General features: G+C 43.3%; 2 protein-coding genes across 51 annotated transcripts in view; one reads left to right on the forward strand and one right to left on the reverse strand.

Moving 5' to 3' along the window:
- The window catches only part of LOC106606883 (glycine-rich cell wall structural protein 1.8), a 30,908-nt gene extending 16,859 nt beyond the window's left edge, over nt 1-14,049 (forward strand). For 18 of the 50 annotated variants that reach the window (XM_045720155.1, XM_045720157.1, XM_045720163.1 and 15 more), the window contains 23 exons: nt 120-164; nt 313-363; nt 509-553; nt 719-769; nt 882-917; nt 1,055-1,099; nt 4,126-4,182; nt 6,171-6,227; nt 6,455-6,490; nt 6,765-7,115; nt 7,324-7,401; nt 7,646-7,708; nt 8,030-8,068; nt 8,364-8,414; nt 8,531-8,602; nt 10,612-10,653; nt 11,876-11,935; nt 12,127-12,207; nt 12,413-12,499; nt 12,691-12,723; nt 12,947-12,973; nt 13,399-13,470; nt 13,649-14,049. In XM_045720155.1, the coding sequence (XP_045576111.1) occupies nt 120-164; nt 313-363; nt 509-553; nt 719-769; nt 882-917; nt 1,055-1,099; nt 4,126-4,182; nt 6,171-6,227; nt 6,455-6,490; nt 6,765-7,115; nt 7,324-7,401; nt 7,646-7,708; nt 8,030-8,068; nt 8,364-8,414; nt 8,531-8,602; nt 10,612-10,653; nt 11,876-11,935; nt 12,127-12,207; nt 12,413-12,499; nt 12,691-12,723; nt 12,947-12,973; nt 13,399-13,470; nt 13,649-13,653 (1,484 nt within the window). In that variant the 3' untranslated portion in view covers nt 13,654-14,049. The remainder of the gene's footprint in view (nt 1-119; nt 165-312; nt 364-508; nt 554-718; nt 770-881; nt 918-1,054; nt 1,100-4,125; nt 4,183-6,170; nt 6,228-6,454; nt 6,491-6,764; nt 7,116-7,323; nt 7,402-7,645; nt 7,709-8,029; nt 8,069-8,363; nt 8,415-8,530; nt 8,603-10,611; nt 10,654-11,875; nt 11,936-12,126; nt 12,208-12,412; nt 12,500-12,690; nt 12,724-12,946; nt 12,974-13,398; nt 13,471-13,648) is intronic. The other 32 variants (XM_045720170.1, XM_045720195.1, XM_045720200.1 and 29 more) reach the window with 24 other exon arrangements.
- Nucleotides 14,050-14,563: 514 nt separating this feature from the next.
- LOC123743421 (perforin-1) lies at nt 14,564-18,246 on the reverse strand. The gene is made up of 5 exons (XM_045720206.1): nt 18,008-18,246; nt 16,777-17,364; nt 16,452-16,590; nt 16,076-16,293; nt 14,564-15,913 (listed from the first exon to the last, which is right to left on the reverse strand). The coding sequence occupies exons 2-5, from the start codon at nt 17,307-17,309 to the stop codon at nt 15,034-15,036; spliced, it is 1,770 nt and encodes a 589-aa protein (XP_045576162.1). The 5' UTR covers nt 17,310-17,364; nt 18,008-18,246; the 3' UTR covers nt 14,564-15,033.
- Nucleotides 18,247-20,859: the final 2,613 nt, after the last annotated feature.

Genomic DNA, 20,859 nt, shown 5'->3' on the forward strand with positions numbered 1-20,859 from the left:
TTGTGCACGGCTATAAGCTATATGATGAAATACTAGGATCAAGGGCAGAATGTGTTATGCAAGTGGTTTTGATCAATTGTCTATAAGCAGTGTTGAGTAACAGTTGTTGTTGGTTCCAGGATATGGTCCAGGAGCTGGAGTTCCCAATGGTGGTAAAATCAATGGTAAACCTCTTTCAGAGTGTTACAGGCTCTGAATCTCTATCCATCTGACACTCTCCTATGATAAGCTACAGAACCCCTGATGATCAGATCTACACAGCTGACTTGTGTTGAGTAACAAGTGTTAAGTAACAGTTGTTGTGGTCTTCAGGATATGGTCCAGGAGCTGGAGTTCCCAGTGATCAGGGAGCCAAAGGCAATGGTAAACCTCTGCTACCCTGTCTGTTTGTCTCTGTCAGTCTTTGTGTGTCTTGTCTGTCTGTGTCAAAGACAACATGTGTTGTGTTTATGCAAGTGGTTTTGATTTTCTATAAGCGGTGTTGAATAACACTTGTTGTGGTCTCTAGGATATGGTCCAGGAGCTGGAGCTCCCAATGGTGCTAAAAGCAATGGTAAACCTCTTCTTGAGAGTTATAGTCTCTCAGTCTCTATTTCTCAGTAATCTCTCTCATGATAAGCTGCTACAGAACTTCTGATTATACAGAGCTAACTTGTGTTAACTTGTGTTAACTTGTGTTGAGTAACAAGTGTTCAATAACAGTTGTTGTGGTCTTCAGGATATGGTCCAGGAGCTGGAGTTCCCAGTGGTCAGGGAGCCAAAGGCAATGGTAAACCTCTGCTACCCTGTCTGTTTGTCTCTGTCAGTCTTTGTGCGTCTCGTCTGTCTGTGTCAAGGACAGCATGCTTGTATTGAGTAACAGCTGTTTTTGTGGTCTTCAGGAGCTGAAGTTCCCAATGGTGGGGCTAAAAGCAATGGTAATGCCAGTTTAAATCTCTGGGTTTAAATTACTGGATGGCACTCATTATCATAACCTACAAAACTTTAGATAATAAATTCTACACCGCTAATTTGCTTTGACCCAGTGTTAAGTAATAGTTGTTGTGGTCTCCAGGATATGGTCCAGGAGTTGGAGCCCTCAACGGTGGTAAAAGCTATGGTAAAGCTCTATCTGAGTGTTACAGTCTCTCAATCTCTCTTTCTCTATCACTCTCATATGATAAGCTACAGAACCTGTGACTATAAGTCTTACTGGGCTTGTTGAGTAACCAGTGTTCAGTATCAGTTGTTGTGGTCTCCAGGATATGGTCCAGGAGCTGGAGTGTCTACTGGGCTTGTTGGGTAACCAGTGTTCAGTATCAGTTGTTGTGGTCTCCAGGATATGGTCCAGGAGCTGGAGTGTCTACCTGGCTTGTTGAGTAACCAGTGTTCAGTATCAGTTGTTCGGGTCTCCGGGATATGGTCCAGGAGCTGGAGTGTCTACTGGGCTTGTTGAGTAACCAGTGTTCAGTATCAGTTGTTGTGGTCTCCGGGATATGGTCCAGGAGCTGGAGTGTCTACTGGGCTTGTTGCTAAAAATGGTAGATTTCTGCTACTGGGTTGTTTCTCTTTCTCTGGCTAGTCTTCATCGGTGGTGATCTGCACATTGTTCTGCATGCTGGATGGCACTGCCACTGCAACAATTATGTCTTTGTTAGCTTTACAGTTAACCTGTTGAGGACAGATGTTCCGCTAGCCAACAGCCAATGGCATCGCACGGCGCGAAATACAAAACCAACTAAAATACCACAATTCAATTTTCTCAAACAATCAACTATTTTACACCATTTTAAAGATAAGACTCTCGTTAATCTAACCACATTGTCCGATTTCAAAAAGGCTTTACAGCGAAAGCAAAACATTAGATTATGTTAGGAGAGTACATAGACACAAATAATCACACAGCCATTTTCCAAGCAAGCATATATGTCACATAAACCCAAACCACAGCAGCGCTAACCTTTGATGATCTTCATCAGATGACACTCCTAGGACATTATGTTATACAATACATGCATGTTTTGTTCAATCAAGTTCATATTTATATCAAAAAACAGCTTTTTACATTAGCATGTGATGTTCAGAACTAGCATACCCACCGAAAACTTCCGGTGAATTTACTAAATTACTCATGATAAACGTTGACAAAATACATAACAATTACTTTAAGAATTATAGATACAGAACTCCTTTATGCAATCGCTATGTCCGATTTTAAAATAGCTTTTCGGCGAAAGCACATTTTGCAATATTCTGAGTACATAGCTCGGCCATCACGGCTAGCTATTTTGACATCCGCCAACTTCGGGGTCACCTAAACTCAGAATTACTATTAGAAAAATTGGATTACCTTTGCTGTTCTTCGTCAGAATGCACTCCCAGGACTTCTACTTCAACAACAAATGTTGTTTTGGTTCCAAATAATCCATAGTTATATCCAAATACCTCCGTTTTGTTCGTGCGTTCAGGTCACTATCCGAAGGGTAACGCGTGAGCGCATTTCGTGACAAAAAAATGCAAAATATTCCATTACCGTACTTAGAAGCATGTCAAAACGCTGTTTAAAATCAATTTTTATGCTATTTTTCTCTTAAAATAGCGATAATATTCCAACCGGGCAACGTTGTATTCATTCAAAGAGAGAAAGAAAAACATGGTTCTCGTGACCACGCATCTCCAGTCTCACTGTCCCCAGGCTGACCACTTACAAACTCTGCTCCTATACTTTGCCCAGAGACAGCAGACACCCCATTCCACTTTCTGGCGGCTTTAGAGAGCCAATGGAAGCCATAGAAAGTGTCATGTTACAGCACAGATGCTGTAATTTCGATAGAGATGTAACAGAAGACAACAAATTGTCAGACAGGACACTTCCTGCATGGAATCTTCTCAGGTTTTGGCCTGCCATACGAGTTCTGTTATACTCACAGACACCATTCAAACAGTTTTAGAAACTTTAGAGTGTTTTCTATCCAAATCTACTAATTATATGCATATTCTAGTTTCTGGGCAGGAGTAGTAACCAGATTAAATCGGGTACTTTTTTTATCCGGCCATGAAAATACTGCCCCCTATCCCAAAAAAGTTAAGACCATATTGGAAGTAAGTCTCGCTTTAACCCGACAGACTTATTTAATGCCTGTAACTGTTCTGGAAAGGATGTAACAGAGCTTTCCAATGGTCAATTGTAAACAGTGTTGAGCAAGTAGTGTAAAGTAATCACTAGTGTGGTCTCTAGGATATGGCCCAGGAGTTCAGCAACCCAGCGGTGCTGAAAGCAATGGTAAACCTCTGATACCCTGTCTGTGTCACAGTCTGTATCTGTCTCTGTCTCTTTCTGTATTGAAGTGGTGCTGTATATTTAGAACTATCTTTAAAAATATATTTTTGGTGACATGTAATTTGCTGATATCCTCCCAAATGCTAGTCAGCTAGTCTCTGTGATATTTTTTTGTGCATGGCTAAGAATCTATGTGTTGAATTACTAGGATAAAGAGCAGTGTGTTGTGGGAATGCAAATGGTTTTGAATAATCAGTGGTTGTAACACGTGTTGTGGTCTCGAGGATATGGTCCAGGAGCTGGAGTCCTCAATGGTGGTAAAAGCAATGGTAAACCTCTTTCTCAGTCTCAGGAACGTCACTGTGTCTGGGCACCACCCAGTGAGGGTTGGACACAGGGAGAGGTACTGTTTAAAGTGGGTCCTCTGTTAGGACAATGACACAGTATGAGGAGACAGGGTGATATGTTTCTTATTTTAAACCACTCTCTGGGTGGAGTTGTTTTTCATGGTCCTTTGAGCCGGACAGATAATATATAATAATATATGCCATTTAGCAGACACTGTTAACCAAAGCGACTTCCAGTCATGCATGCATGCATTTTATAAATGGGTGGCCCCAGCGGGAATCGAACCCACAACCCTTGTGTTGCAAGCTCTATAAGAGAGGGACGCTGTTTCTATTATTATAAGCTACAGAGTTAACTTCTTTAGTGGTCTCCAGGATATGGTCCCAGTTCTGGAGTTCCCAGTGATCAGGGAGCCAAAGGCAATGGTAAACCTCTGTCTGTTCCTTTTTTCTATTTTCCTTTGTGGCTGTAATATTGTGTAGATAGCACTGTCGAGTAACATTTGTTGTGGTCTCTAGGATATGGTCCAGGAGTGGGAGAGCCCAATGGACAGGGTGCTAAAGCAACCAAAACTGGTAACCCCATACAATCTAGCTGTCTGTGTGTTATATCCACCTGCATGTGCCAATCACTGTCGTTTGTAGCAATCACTTTGTGTCAGTGGCTAAACTGCCTTCGGAAAGTATTCAGACCCCTTGTCTTTTTCCACATTTTGTTACTTTACAGCCTTATTCCAAAATTGATTAAATAAATAAAAAGTCCTCAATAATGACAAACCGAGAACAGGTTTTTAGACACAGACTTGGGGAAGGGTACCAAAATATGTCTGCAGCATTGAAGGTCCTCAAGAACACAGTGGCCTCCATCATTCTTAAATGGAAGAAGTTTGGAACCACCTTGACTCTTCCGCTCTACCAAACTGAACAATCAGGGGAGAAGGGCCTTGGTTAGGGAGGTGACCAAGAACCTGATGCTCACTCTGGCAGAGCTCCAGAGTTCCTCTGTGGAGATGGGAGAACCTTCCAGAAGGACAACTCCACCAATCAGGCCTTTATAGTAGAGTGGCCAGACCGAAGCCACGCCTCAGTAAAAGGTACATGACAGCCCACTTGAGTTTGCCAATAGGCACCTAAAGGATTCTCAGGCCATGAGAAACAAGATTCTCTGGTCTGATGAAACCAAGATTGAACTCTTTGGCCTGAATGCCAAGCTTCACGTCTGGAGGAAACCTTGTACCATCCCTATGGTGGTGGCAGCATCATGCTGTAGGAATGTTTTTCAGCAGCAGTGACTGGGAGACTAGTCAGGATCGAGGCAAAGATGAACGGAGCAAAGTCAAAGAGATCCTTGATGAAAACCTGCTCCAGAGTGCTCAGGACCTCAGACTGGGGCAAATGTTCACCTTCCAACAGGATAACGGCCCTAAGCACACAGCCAAGACAACGCAGGAGTGGCTTCCGGACAAGTCTCTGAATGTCCTTGAGCGGCCCAGCCAGAGCCCAGACACGATCGAACATCTCTGGAGAGACCTGAAAATATCTGTGCAGCGATGCTCCCCATCCAACCTGACAGAGCTGGAGAAGATCTGCAGGGAATAATGGGAGAAACTCCCCAAATACAGGTGTGCCAAGCTTGTAGCATCATACCCAAGAAGACGCAAGGCTGTAATCACTGCCAAAGGTGCTTTAACAAAGTACTGAGTAAAAGGTCTGAATACTTATGTAAATGTGATATTTACGTTTTTATTTTTTATAAATTTGCAAAAATGTCTAAAAACCAGTTTTTACTTTGTCATTGTGCGGTATTGTGTGTAGATTGAGAAGGGGAAAAAACGATTAATCAATTTTAGAATAAGTCTGTAACGTAACAAAATGTGGAAAAAGTCAAGGGGTCTAAATACTTTCCGAAGGCACTGTATATGATAATACCCTCTATGAATGATGCACCGGTCTTGTTGGCTCTATGTTCGTGTTCTAGAAGCACACTGGAAGCTTTTGATGAATCGCTTTAGGGATGGTTGACTTGAAATTTGACCTGAGTTGTTGGTTTGTCTTATCTTCACTGTGGCTTGGATTTGTGTAAACATATCTTTCTGTTTGGTCACAGTTATGTGGTAAGCATGGATGTTGTGTGTCACAGGCTACGGCCTAATCACAGTGATATGTAATGTGCATGGATGTTGTGTGTCACAGGCTACGGCCTAATCACAGTGATATGTAATGTGCATGGATGTTGTGTGTCACAGGCTACGGCCTAATCACAGTGATATGTAATGTGCATGGATGTTGTGTGTCACAGGCTACGGCCTAATCACAGTGATATGTAATGTGCATGGATGTTGTGTGTCACAGGCTACGGCCTAATCACAGTGATATGTAATGTGCATGGATGTTGTGCTCTGCAGGCTAGGAGCCAATAGCAGTATTATGTGATGGGTGCTCGCTGTATGTTTTCCTCCACAGGTAACAGGGTCAATCACAATGCGATGAGTTTAGGGATCGTGTCGCTCAGTCTCAAGTCAATCACAGGGTTTTGTGCTGAGCTTTGTTGACTTATTCCACAGGCTACGGTGCTGGAGCTGGCAGCTATCCTGGGGCAGGAAACAACGGCTATGGAGCAGGTAATGGAACTGACACTGACAGACAGAAACCTAACCAACATCTTTTCTCCTTTCAATGGATGGCTCACTATTCTGTGGCATAAAGAAAATCATTGGAAACATTGCTAAATCTGGCACAGGTTCCATGTTACCTCTTCACAGTACATTCTAATGCATGTTAGGTGATGTAATTGAAATTCATTTAAAAGTAGATGATCGCTTGAGTAATGAATTCACCTATGTTACAGGTCTTGGTCAAGGAGGATACCCCCAGAATGGAGCAGGCAAAGCTTTTCTATTTCTGTCTCTCTTTATATAGCTTTGTCTTTCTATTTCTGTCTCTCTTTATATATATTTGTCTTTCTATTTCTGTCTCTCTTTATATATGTTTGTCTTTCAATTTCTGTCTCTCTTTATATATCTTTGTCTTTCTATTTCTGTCTCTCTTTATATATCTTTGTCTTTCAATTTCTGTCTCTCTTTAAATATCTTTGTCTCTTCTATTTTTTCTATCTTAATGCATTTTTACCTCTTTCTCGCTCTTGCTCTCTATCTCAGGTGCCAGTCTGGGACAGGGAGGATACCCTCAGGGAGGAGCTGGAGGATATCCCCAGGGTGGAGCTGGAGGATATCCCCAGGGTGGAGCTGGAGGATATCCCCAGGGTGGAGCAGGTGGATACCCACAGGGTGGAGCCGGTGGATACCCCCAGGGTGGAGCAGGTGGATACCCCCAGGGTGGAGCAGGAGGATACCCCCAGGGTGGAGCAGGAGTATACCCCCAGGGTGGAGCAGGAGGATACCCCCAGGGTGGAGCAGGAGGATACCCCCAGGGTGGAGCAGGAGGATACCCCCAGGGTGGAGCAGGAGGATACCCCCAGGGTGGAGCAGGGAAACCAGGCAAAGCTGGTGGTGATGAGCCTTTTACTTTGTCGCCATGTTTTTTTCTTTATTTCTCTCTTTCTTTCTTCTCACTCTCTCTCTCTTTCTATTCTATTTGATCTCTTTCACTCTCATTTGCCCTCTTCCTCACTCTTGCTCTCTTCTCTCTCTCTCTCTCTCTCTCTCTCTCTCTCTCTCTCTCTCTCTCTCTCTCTCTCTCTCTCTATCTATCTCTCAGGTGCTAATCTGGGACAGGGAGGATATCCCCAGGGTGGAGCCGGAGGATACCCCCAGGGTGGAGCAGGAAAATCAGCGGGTAAGGCCTATTAATTATCACACTTTTGCTCGCTCTAGTTCTAATTTTCTTTCTTTCTCTGTTTCTCTTGCTCTCTTATTATGTCTCCCACCTTTCATTTTCTCTCTCATTTCCATTTGCCATCTTCTTCACTCGATTTTTGATCTCAGGTGCCAATCTCCTCTTTTCTCGTTATGAAATATCCCACAGTACTCTCTCTATGAATGATGTGCTGTGCTCTAATGTTTTTTGGTTGTCATCACAGGTTATGGTGATCAAATGGGAGGAGCATACCCCGGGGCTGGAGCGGGCAACGGCTATGGGAATGGTGAGTCAGCATGCTTCCCCTTGTCAAATGCTAAGGTCAAATTCCTTTCTTAAGGTCAAAGGCCTTAAAATATAACTACAGTTAGAGGACACTGTAGACTGAAGTATAGAGCTGAGGTATTGACGATGAAATACGAGATTCAATAGATATGTTGGGAATGACTGAGGAGTACAGTAGCAGTGTGAAACATAGCTGACTCTCTAGAGACGGAAGACAACTGCACCAAAGTTGTCACTGAGAAGTGATCTTAAATGAGAGAAGACAGATCCTCAGGGTCTGTACCACCAGGAAGTGACCTCGACTTCTTTTGTTCTCATGCAGGTGGAGGCCCAGCTGGGGGGGCCAATGCAGTGCCTGCAGGTATTTGGCGTCGGCATGTGTCTCTGTCTGTCTGTCTGTGCATGGCATCCACCTGTCCTTCTCTATCTGTCTATCCTTCTGTCTGTACATGGCATGCACCTGTCCTTATCTGTTAACCTTTCTATCCCCTGTACAGGAAGTAATGTTGTGGAAAACTTCTGCCACAACATTAAACAAGCCCACGCTAAAGCTAGAGGAGCTGGAAAGCTGCATGCAGTGTTGTTTGGGGACTTTGTTTGAGACTAAATGTCTGCTTTCTTGTCAAGGTTTTTAACATGCCCCCTCTTCTCCACAGGCTATGGCAATGGCTACGGTGCTGGTACTGGAGGCAATGGTTATGGAGCCGGTAGGTCTCATCATCTATAGCCAACCAACTAACATCTGTGGGTGGCTGACCAACTAACTGACCCGCTCACATACAGACATAATTCTAATTGATTGATGATTATAATTATGTTTCAGGGATTGGGTACCCAACAGTGTTAGCGGATGGTGCTGCTGGGCTGGGAGGCAAGGCAGGGAAGGGAGCAGGAGGTAACCATTCATAACCAGTAACAACTCACTCTTTTTTTTATTTCACCTTTATTTAACCAGGTAGGCCAGTTGAGAACAAGTTCTCATTTACAACTGCGACCTGGCCAAGATAGAGCAAAGCAGTGCGACACAAACATCACAGAGTTACACATGGGATAAACAAACGTACAGTCAATAACACAATAGAAAAATTTATATACAGTGTGTGCAAATGTAATAAGATTAGGGAGGTCAGGCAATAAATAGGCCATAGTGGCGAAAATAATTACAATTTAGCAATTAAGCACTGGAGTGATAGATGTGCAGAAGATGAATGTGCAAGTAGAGATACTGGGGTGCAAAGGAGCAACAACAAAAAATAACAATATGGGGAAGAGGTAGTTGGGTGAGCTATTTACAGATGGGCTATGTACAGGTGCAATGATCGGTAAGCTGCTCTGACAGCTAGTGAAAAGTTAGTGAGGGAGATAAAAGTCTCCAGCTTCAGTGATTTTTGCAATTCGTTCCAGTCATTGGCAGCAGAGAACTGGAAGGAAAGGCGACCAAAGAGGAGTTGGCTTTAGGGGTGACCATTGAAATATACCTGCTGGAGCGCGTGCTATGGGGTGGGTGCTGCTATGGTGACCAGTGAGCTGAGATAAGGAGGGCTTTACCTACCAAAGACTTATAGATGACCTGGAGCCAGTGGGTTTGGCGACGAATATGAAGCGAGGGCCAGCCAACGAGAGCATACAGGTCGCAGTGGTGGGTAGTATATGGGGCTTTGGTGACAAAACGGATGGCACTGTGATAGACTACATCCAATTTGCTGAGTAGAGTGTTGGAGACAATTTTGTAAATGACATCGCCGAAGTCAAGGATTGGTAGGATAGTCAGTTTTACGAGGGTATGTTTGGCAGCATGAGTGAAGGATGCTTTGTTGCGAAATAGGAAGCCGATTCTAGATTTAATTTTGGATTGGAGATGCTTAATGTGAGTCTGGAAGGAGAGTTTACAGTCTAACCATACACCTAGGTATTTGTAGTTGTCCACGTATTCTAAGTCAGAACCGTCCAGAGTAGTGATGCTAGACGGGCGAGCAGGTGCGGGCAGCGATCGGTTGAAGAGCATGCCACGGAAGGAGTGTTGTATGGCATTGAAGCTCGTCTGGAGGTTTGTTAGGACGGTGTCCAAACAAGGGCCAGATGTATACAGAATGGTGTCGTCTGCGTAGAGGTGGATCAAAGAATCACCAGCAGCATAAAAAGTAACTCAATAATAACTCAATCTGGTAACTTCTCTATTCTATGGGAACTTGACTCGCTCTCAGTAAGATGAGGAAGGTCAGTAACACTTTCTATGAGGCATATATACACATAAGGCATTATAGTGCATTATAACACTTGCATAAGCTGTCATAACAACTCATAAGTAGTTATAACATCCTAATTTAGGATCTTACTTAGGCCTACTCAAAACAAACAACAATCGTTCAAAGTCTGCATTGAGAGAGGTAAGAGGGAAGTATTTTGTCAGGTCATAATCATATAACATGTCATGTGTCATGTAACAGTGTGGACACTAGGTGTAATGTAACAGTGTGGACACTAGGTGTAATGTAACAGTGTGGACACTAGGTGTAATGTAACAGTGTGGACACTAGGTGTAATGTAACAGTGTGGACACTAGGTGTAATGTAACAGTGTGGACGCTAGGTGTAATGTAACAGTGTGGACGCTAGGTGTAATGTAACAGTGTGGATGCTAGGTGTAATGTAACAGTGTGGATGCTAGGTGTAATGTAACAGTGTGGACGCTAGGTGTAATGTAACAGTGTGGATGCTAGGTGTAGCAATTGTCTCCCATTTGGAAATAACTCTGGACCATGCCAATGTTCTGCCAACCATGTCTTGTCAAAATCTCATAGTTGTCTTATGAGGGGTTTTCTTCATCACTTTAGGGGACCTCTATCTAACCACAGAGTTAACTGCCCAGGGGTTCATCGTTTGTTTTATTCCTCTGCTATTCTAGGTCTTGGCGCAGGAGGATATCCACAGGGACAGGAGAAATATGGTGAGGAAGTCACCCTGAGATGGAAGAAGAGGGGTCAAGAAATGGATGTTTTCCCAAAAATGTCCTGTCTTGAAAAGATAGAGGGCATCAACAAGCAGGATGTACACATGGAAGGAGAAGAACTTTCACCCTAATTGATGTCACTAATAGCATCACACTCCAAAACATGCATGCCAACGAAAGTAATGAAACGCTCCCTGGACATGTCACAGTGTAATACCTAATCACTCACCCTAAGCACTCCGAATTACCATCGGGAATGACCATCTGAAACATACCTGATCAATTAATCCATAATCATGTAATAATCCATAATCATGTGATAATCCATAAACGTGCACCATATGGATGACCCCTTTAACCAGACAGTTATGTTTGGAAAACATCTGTTTCAGGAATGCCAGCTCATCAAAATATGCATGTTCAGCACATCATTCATGACATTATCTGGATGATACATCTACACATATCTTCATTCTAAAAGACACATAGCGAAACAAATTGTAGTCTCTCTATTTTATGATTACCTTCACACAATCATTCACACATTCTGTGTTTCACTTCTCATCTGACACACTCTCTATGCTCACTCTGATCAGCAATGTGTAATCTGTGTAATCCATCTCTGTTTAACTCGCATGCGTCCTCCTACATGCAGTACCCTGTGTGTGTCTGTAGGGGGTGCTGGCTCTGGTCCTGGTGGTGCTCTGCCTTATGGGGGCCAGCCTGTGGTCCCTGCTGGGCTGTGGCCTGATGGTGGGAAGTTGGGTGGGTACGGCCCAGAGCCCTACGGCGTTGCTCAGCCTATGGGGCTGGGACATGATACTGGCCTGGGTAAATACACTCTAAAGAGAGGGGAGGGTGAACAAAGGAAGAACAAGAGAAAATAGAGGCAGAAAAAGGACTGAAAAAACTGAGTGGTCAGGAAACATAAAGAGGTATAGAGAGGCTGAAAAGTAGAGAGATGAAGAGAAGGATTAGACAAAGAAAAAAGCAAGTCAGTGATGAACAAACAACAAACACTGAAGCAGCAACAGAGGGACTCAAAGACTGTCAAAAACTCAAGGGTCACTGTCACAGGAAAGCCAGTAATCATTGTCATTTTACACATTTGCCAGATGATGCCATAATTGAGTCATATGTTTTCCATGCATTGATGTGGTCTGTGGGGTGGGAGGAGAGATGATGAGACTCTATAAGTGACCCTTGTGGTGTTCCACAGGGGGTGGAGTCAGTCAGCTTCCTTACAATGGCGCCCCAGTCAATACTGCTGGACTGGATGGTAAGAGCATTGTGACCCAAGGATTCTTTTGTATTACAATTCCTTGCTGTGACTTGTGACCCTGCTTATACAGTGTGGATGTGTGAGGAAGAAAAAAAACTGTTTGTGTGTGGTTGTAAATGTTTATGTGAGGTCTTGTTATAACGGTATTAGACACAATTAAATACATTTGTTGTAATAAACTCTCCCAGCAGGTGATGGAAGCTTCCCTTATGGTGCTCAGCAACTGGGCCTTGGTGGTGGTGATGGAGGCAAATCCTCTGGCAAATATGGTGAGACTGGTAGTGTGTGTGTGTGTGTGTTTGTGTGTGTGTGTGTGTGTGTGTGTGTGTGTGTGTGTGTGTGTGTGTGTGTGAGAGAGAGAAAGAGAGTATAAGAAAGAGAGACAGAGATCGTGTGTGTACAATGTGCTTGTTTGTGTGGTAATTTCTCTCTAAACCTGTCTTGCTTCTGCTGTCTCTGACCATCTCTCTAAAGGCAACGGTGGATTGCCACAGGGTGCACAACAGGGTGCACAGCCTTATGGACCTGCGACTGGTGGTGGGAAACCACCTTGCAAAAACGGTACATGTCTTTGTGTACATGTCCGTTTGTCCTATATGTGTCGTCTGTCGCTATACGTATGTGTTTGTGTGTCCGCACATCCGTCTGCTCATGTGCTATATATGATTTTGTCTGTTTCCTGTAGTATGTCTGAATGTGTTTGTCGTTGTTCCTCCTATTTACATGTGGGTATTTGTCTCTTGTCGTTTCAGGAAACGGAGGGGGCTATGGAGCACAGCCAGCAGGTGATTAAACACACTCACAACCACAACCCCTACACTGCTTGCCAAGGGAAATGATGTGTGTGGTAACTGCTTAAGGTGTGAATGCATGTGGGTGAGGAAGAGCACACATTTTTCAGTGTTAGTCTGTTGTGCGTGTTCTGTGCGTGTCTTGTAAATGTCCCTTGTGTCTGTGTTTCCTGTTTGTGGTAACTATTGCTTCGACTCTCATCTTGGCACTGCTTAGGCTATGGTCAAGGACAGCTGGGTGCAGGTCAGAGTGGCCCCTACAGTAACGCTAAGTTCTAAAGTCACATTCCCTGACTGAAAGTCCTGCTCTCTTCTGTCAGAATAACCATATTAGTTCCTATCAGTGGAGGCTGGTGAGGGGAGAACAGCTCATAGTAATGGAGTAGATCCATTCCAGCCGTTATAGTCATTATAGTATAGAGAAAGAGAGGGAGATTATTGGTTGGAATGGAGTGCATGGAATGGAATGAAATGTGTTGCATTCCATTTTGTTGACTCCATTCCAGCCATTACTGTAAACCATCCTCCCCTCACCAGCCTCCACTGGTTCCTACATCTAACCAGGGATGTCCATTAACACCGTTGCATTTTTGTTTGTTTTGTTGTTTGGTTGTTTTGTTGTCTGCTGAACTAACAAAACCTAAACCTCTGACTGTGTGTCTCCTTCAGGAGCAGGAGGGAAGGAAAGCAAATATGGTGGTGGTGGACTGAATGGATTCTTTGGAAATGGAGGATACAAAGGTGGGTGGGATGAGTGTTTGTTACTAATTTATGCTTGTCTCTGTGACTGAGCACATGAAGTCACCTTACTAGTAATTTAGATCAGAGCTTCTTGGCCTACCTTGTTTTATTGTTCTCTTTAACCAGCTGCATCACTCAAAATCATTTCTTCTCTCTCCCTCTCTCTTTCTCTGTCCAGGTTAAGTCAATCAGCTGAGGCCTTCTTCAAGTGAATATTTGTTCCGTTCCATCATGTGTTCATTGTGATGTTTGTTGTTTGGTCTGTTGTTACATTTAGCTATTCCATTTTTGTTCTTATTTGTCTGTTTTTTTGTTCATGGTCCTTGTCTTTTGTATTGTTGTGTGTCTGTCCCCTCTCTTCCTCTACTGTGTTTGGAGATTGTGTTGCCAGTGTGTTTGTGTTCATATCCATTTCACACTAAAGGTCAGAAAGCAACCGTATAATGTCTGTCAGTCTCCTCATTCTTTTAACCTTGGCAACAGTATGGTAAATGTACTGTACATGTGATGTGGGGGTTGAGTTTTAAGACTGAAGCTCTATGAGTTTAAATCAACACCAAATAAAATCCCAAAACCTGACACCTGAATTCTTCTGAGGTCATTATAAAGGGGGATATTCTCTGGGACGTTGTGATGGATATTACATACAGAAGATGTCATGTGTAGGAAAATCTATTTCGTAGTACCTCAGTATGCTAGTGGTGTTTGTTCATGACATAGTACTTCTTATGTTACTGTATTGCTATTACTGACAATGTATCCCCAACGACCTTTATCATGTTCCACAACGGAAATAGTTTTATCGTTATCTCAACACGGCAGTTCGTTTCATTCGTCTTTTGCATGGCGTCACCTAAACTTCATCCGTGCACAGGAAACCATAGCCCTTCCTCTCAAGTAATGCAACTGTGCCTTCAAACAACTGGTATCTCACAGACAGTAAACGAAACCAAATGCAACAAAACATAACGTAACAATACAACACCTGACATAAAAAGAAATGACAGCTATGCACGTGCTCATCTTGCATCAACATGTACATGATTGTTAACTTCAGAGAACTTTGCATTTGAGACATAAAAGAGATCCTGTGTGTGCTATAAGCATTTTATTATGCATAAAGTAACCCAATCATTCAACAATTTTAAATTGAATGCAAATGTAAATAAACACAAACAAGTACAAAACAAGCAACTAATACTCAAATTGTTTTTTGTTTAAATGTAACCTTTATTTAACTAGGCAAGTCAGTTAAGAACAAATTCTTATTTACAACGACGGCCTACCCCGGCCAAACCCAGGCAATGTTTAGCCAATTGTGCCCCGCCCTATGGGACTCCCAATAATGGCCAGATGTGATACAGCCTGGATTTGAACCAGGGACTGTAGTGACGCTTCTTGCTCAGAGATACAGTGCCTAAGACCGCTGTGCCACTCGGGAGTTCAAAGATATAGCATAGAAAACAAAACACATTTTACCAAAACATTTATTTTATTATTTTAGTTTGGAGAAATCTACCTGAAAAAGATCTGGGGTTTTGACATGGATCACCATGCATACCTCTAAAATCGACCACACTCTCTGTTCCCTGTACTGAGGCTCTTGTTGCCTTGGAGATTGGGTCCGTCCACCAACACTCCCATACTCACGAGCATGTCCTTTGGAATGAGACGGGAGTGGCGAGACACATAAACCTTCTCCAGGTGGGGATTCATAGGGGAGGGCACATAGTCCATACAGGTGGAACCACCTAGACTGGGGGCACACACCACCTCCCACTTGTAGAACATTTGGCCATGCTGGAGGTTGCAGAGATCCTCCTTCACCCCGGCTGTCAGCTCCTTCTCACATTCTCCTAACAGGTCGTCGTTCCACTTGTCGTCCTCGTCCCACACCTCAAATCTCAGCTTCTTACTGGTTGACAGATCCACGGTTCCCAGGTCATAGCTCATTGCCCAGCTGGGGTTGTTGTTGTTGTAGATAACTGTAGTGCGTCCGATTGTCTGGCCTGCAAAAGCCACCTTCACGTAGCCGTCAGTGGCAGTGGTGTGGTCTCCCCACAGGTTGGCCCCTCTCTGAACAGTGATGATCACCCGCGCCAGGCCCTTGCGGGTGGGGCAGCAGTCGGCGCTCACCCCGGGGTTGTTGTGGCAGCTGCAGACGCAGGAGTCTCTGTGGTCACTTTTGATGCCAGTTTGACATGGTTCAGAACAGTTCTTCCACAAGGCCTTCTCCAGGATGTAGTCGCTGATGGCCTTGCGCAGGTGCTTCCGAGCTGGGTTGGTGGTGGGCAGCAACTCATGGAGAGATTCCAGCGAATAGGAGACGATGTCCGGATAGCGTGGTAGGGAGTCCAGCCATTGCTTGTAGGAGGCGGGATCTTTTTCAGCAGAGAAGAGGAGCTCTGGTTCTGTGGTGTGGCCTCCTTTCACCTCTGTGAACCTGTAGGGTGTCAGAGGGGGAAAGGTTTTTGTGAGGGGCAATATACATTTTAGCAAGGGAGTATGTAATGATTAGGGAAGTGTGAAGAGAGAGAGACAGAAATAAAGATATTGTGTGAGGGAGAATCTATATGTGAGAGAGCAGCAGACTATAATTCCCCACCTATCATTGAAGACACTGGAGAAGCTGGCCTTGCTCTCTGTCTTAGACTTATCCTCCTGACAGTGCTTGAACTCAGTCTTCAAGCTGTTACTGTCACCCACAGTGGCAGACGCCTCCACATCCAGACACATCTTCACCTCCTCTGCACTGAGACCCTGCAGGCTGGCCTGGCACTGCATGATACTGGTCACAGACTGCACCGTTCCACCCAGGCTCACCTACACACAGGATGAGAGGTAGAAAGTAATGACTGTTCCCAGAGAGATGCCAGTAAACTGCACATCTAGGGGCAAACATCCCTAATTTTGATATGTAGTTTGTGTGCCTATTGCCTTGATGATTTACCACCTTGATGTTGACCATCTCTCTCCCTCACCTTGGTAATGTAATGCGTGCCAAAGTTATCAATAAGCTTGTAATAACGTTGTTTGTTTTCTTGTTGATATATTTTGGGGAGATTCTTCACTGCTGTCTTGAATTCTCGGTGTAACTTGGGCTGGCCAGATACTCGATAGCTATTTGTGGAGAGAGAAAAGAGAGAGGGGGGTTAATGTTGTATGGATACAGACAAACCCTCATAAAATGAAATAAACACGCAAAAATACACTTGTATTTACAATCCCCAAAGGAAACTGAGATGAGGTTTCACAGAGACACATGGGTAAAATGAGCTCATGCTGTGTGGGCCACCTGATTTTTACCTGTAATACGTGCAGGACACACTGTGGCTTGTGAAACTGAACTTGTCACTCTTGGTTTTCTCCATGGAGTACTCAGCCAATTTGGAGTTGGTTCCAGCGAGCATAATCTTCCCACTTATTGATCCCTTCTCTAACTCTAGATTGACCTGCCAGTTATTCTCCACAGAAGAGACACTGGAGCTGACGAGAGACTCACTGGAGCGATGGAGCTTACTGGACACTTTCATACTACACTGGTGGTTTGGTCTCCAATCCTCCACAGCCAAAGGAAGCCTCTGTTTTTTCCCTTCCAGATAGGGATTCTCACAGAGGGTGCATGTCTTGTCTTTGCGTTTCCACACGTTCATGTCAATGACAAAGGCTCCTTTGCGTTTCATTTTGGTGATGTCATAGCCTTCCCCTGCTAGGTTGGTTCCAGGAGCAAATTCTGCCTCTTTGCACTTATTGGCTGAGCCGATGGTGCATGATTGGCAACTGGGACGAGGAAGGGACAACATAAGCCCTGCCCAGAGGCACACTATCAATAAGGACATCCTGGATGAGGTGAGAAGATGTTTGCGACGGGCAGCTACAAGTTACTATTTCATGCTGAAAAAAATAAAAGTTATTTGTGAATCAGATGGTAATTATTGTAATGAAGTAAACAATTATTGATAACCAAGATATAACATACATAACTTATCGCAAGTCAGCATGCAAACGTAACCTATAGGCTAGATCATAAGCTAACAATGTTTACCATATTTTACACAAACGTATGAAAACTTGGTGCTGGTGTACATGGAACTTCTACATAAATATTCCCAATTTACATAATAGTTATTCTTGAATTCTACTTCCATGTCATCATATTCATTCCCTGAATTGAATCCTCACGGGAAATTAATCATGACCCTCAACTATGAAGTACATAATATGGTATAAGCATAACACTTGCATAAACTCAATCTTGTTCTATTTCATCCCACTTGTTATTTATCAATTTCAAAGTCTACTCTCTTATTGACTGTACAGTTTTTTGGGGGCATATTTTGTTCAATTTCTCTTTCTTTTGTTATCTAATGTGGTAGTAAATGTGTTACCGCAGCCTACTATCAAAGTCAAATCCAATTATTCGAATATGTGTACTCAAAAATAATATTTTTGTCCATATTCACATAACAATTTGTGTATGTTTCCTTTCTATAAAAATGGTGCAAAGCAAAACTAAATATACAGCATTAAAACTCACCTTTGACCAGTCTGTCCACTATGTGATGGATGTGAGAGTGAGAGGCTGGGGCAATAATGTACCGTATTAAAGTTCCTTTTTGATATTGGAAAAGGTGTGTTCGTACTCAAACGGGACGAGCAAATGGAAGGATGAGGGGATGTTGGTCTTAGTATAGACGGTGTAAAAGAGTGTCTGACACAGAAGAGAACATTCTGTGGTTTCAGAGAGTGAGAATTGAGCGGAAGAGGGGTTGGGGTGGTGGTCTGGTGTGCTGCTCAGTGGAAAAATACGACAGTGGTCTTTCAGTTAAATGCCTTCATCTGACAGACCATTTACTTTGTCATTTCTCTGAAGTGGTGGTGTGGGTTGATAAAATGAAACTGTTGAGAAGATAATGATAGCCTACTAGGTCTAGGAAACCCTGGGTAATGTGATATAAGAAGGAATTTACCTTCTCAATTATAGAACTGCTAATTCAATATAACAAGCTACATGTATATTCTGAAATGGACAAATATAATCAGTGTGTTACTGTAAAAGAGGCAGAGAAATATGAGCTGGCCATCGATAACTGAAGGAAGAATGTTTTTTATTTTATTTTAATCAATATGACATTACACAGTACACTAATAACAACAAACACATAACACACAACAAGACAGAAAACAAGACAGCAATCAATCAATCAATCAAATGTATTTATAAAGCCCTTCTTACATCAGTCACTAAGTGCTGTACAGAAACCCAGTCTAAAACCCCAAACAGCAAGCAATGCAGGTGTAGAAGCACGGTGGCTAGGAAAAAACTCCCTAGAAAGGCCGGAACCTAGGAAGAAACCTAGAGAGGAACCAGGCTATGAGGGGTGGCCAGTCCCTTCTGGCTGTGCCAGGTGGAGATTATAACAGAACATGGCCAAGATGTTCAAATGTTCATAGATGACCAGCAGGGTCAATAATAATAATCACAGTGGTTGTAGAGAGTGCAACAGATCAGCACCACAGGAGTAAATGTCAGTTGGCTTTTCATAGCCGATCATTCAGAGTTTCTCTCTAGAGAGTTGAAAACAGCAGGTCTGGGACAAGGTAGCAAGTCCAGTGAACAGGTCAGGGTTCCATAGCCGCAGGCAGAACAGTTGAAGCTGGAGCAGTAGCACAACCAGGTGGACTGGGGACAGCAAGGAGTCATCAGGCCAGGTAGTCCTGAGACATGGTCCTGGGCTCAGGTCCGAAAAAGAAAGAAAGAAAGCACCCTTGAAGCATACAGTACCAGTCAAAAGTTTGGACACACCAACTCATTGAAGGGTTTTTCTTTATTTTTACTATTTTCTACATTGTAGAATAATAGTGAAGACATCAAAACTATGAAATAGCAATAATGGAATCATGTAGTAACCAAAAAAGTGTTAAACAAATCAAAATATTTTTTATATTTGAGATTCTTCAAAGTAGCCAGCCACCCTTTGCCTTGATGACAGCTTTGCACACTCTTGGTATTCTCTCAACCAGCTTCATGAGGTAGTCACCTGGAATGCATTTCAGTTAACAGGTTTGCCTTGTTGAAAGTTAATTTGTGGAATTTCTTTCCTTCTTAAGGCGTTTGAGCCAATCAGTTGTGTTGTGACAAGGTAGGGGTGGTATACAGAAGATAGCCTTATTTGGTAAAAGACCAAATCCATAGTATGGTAAGAACAGCTCCAATAAGCAAAGAGAAACGACAGTCCATCATTACTTTAAGACATGAAGGTCAGTCAATGCGGAAAATATCAAGAATTTTGAACGTTTCTTCAAGGGCAGTCGCAAAACCATCAAGCTCTATGATGAAAATGGCTCTTATGAGGACCAACACAGGAAAGGAAGATCCAGAGTTACTTCTGCTATAGAGGATAAGTTAATTAGAGTTACCAGCCTCAGAAATTGCAGCCCAAATAAATGCTTCACAGGAGACTGCTTGAATCAGGCCTTCATGGTTGAATTGCTGCAAAGAAACCACTGCTAAAGGACACCAGTAATAAGAAGACACTTGCTTGGACCAAGAAACACAGGTAATGGACATTAGACCAGTGGAAGTCTGTCCTTTAGTCTGAGTCCAAATTTGAGATTTTTGGTTCCAACTGCTGTGTCTTTGTGAGACGCGGAGTAGGTGAATGAATGATCTCTGGATGTATGGTTCCCACCGTGAAGCATGGAGGAGGAGGTGTAATGGTGTGGGGGTGCTTTGCTGGTGACACTGTCAGTGATTTATTTAGAATTCAAGGCACACTTAACCAGCATGGCTACCACAGCATTCTGCAGCGATACGCCATCCCATCTGGTTTGCGCTTAGTGGGACTATCATTTGTTTTTCAACAGGACAATGACCCAACGCACCTCCAGGCTGTGTAAGGGCTATTTGACCAAGAAGGAGAGTGATGGAGTGCTGCATCAGATGACCTGGCCTCCACAATCACCCGACCTGAACCCACTTGAGATGGTTCGGGATGAGTTGGACTGCAGAGTGAAGGAAAAACAGCCAACAAGTGCTCAGCATATGTGGGAACTCCTTCAAGACTGTTGGAAAAGCATTCCAGGTGAAGTTGGTTGAGAGAATGACAAAAGTGTGCAAAGCTGTCATCAAGGCAAAGGGTGGCTACTTTGAAGAATCTAAAATCTAAAATATATTTTGATTTGTTTTACACTTTTTTGGTTACTATATGATTCAATGTGTATTATTTCATAGTTCTGGTGTCTTCACTATTATTCTACAATGTAGGGCGAGTGGTTTTCTGATGTCAACGTTGTGAACTGAGTGCCCCATAGTGGCGCTGGGGTTATGGTATGGTCAGGCATAAGCTACGGACAACGAATACAATTGCATTTTATCGATGGAAGTTT

This window comes from Salmo salar, chromosome ssa06 (assembly GCF_905237065.1).
Source record: "Salmo salar chromosome ssa06, Ssal_v3.1, whole genome shotgun sequence".
Taxonomy (NCBI): Eukaryota; Metazoa; Chordata; class Actinopteri; order Salmoniformes; family Salmonidae; genus Salmo; species Salmo salar.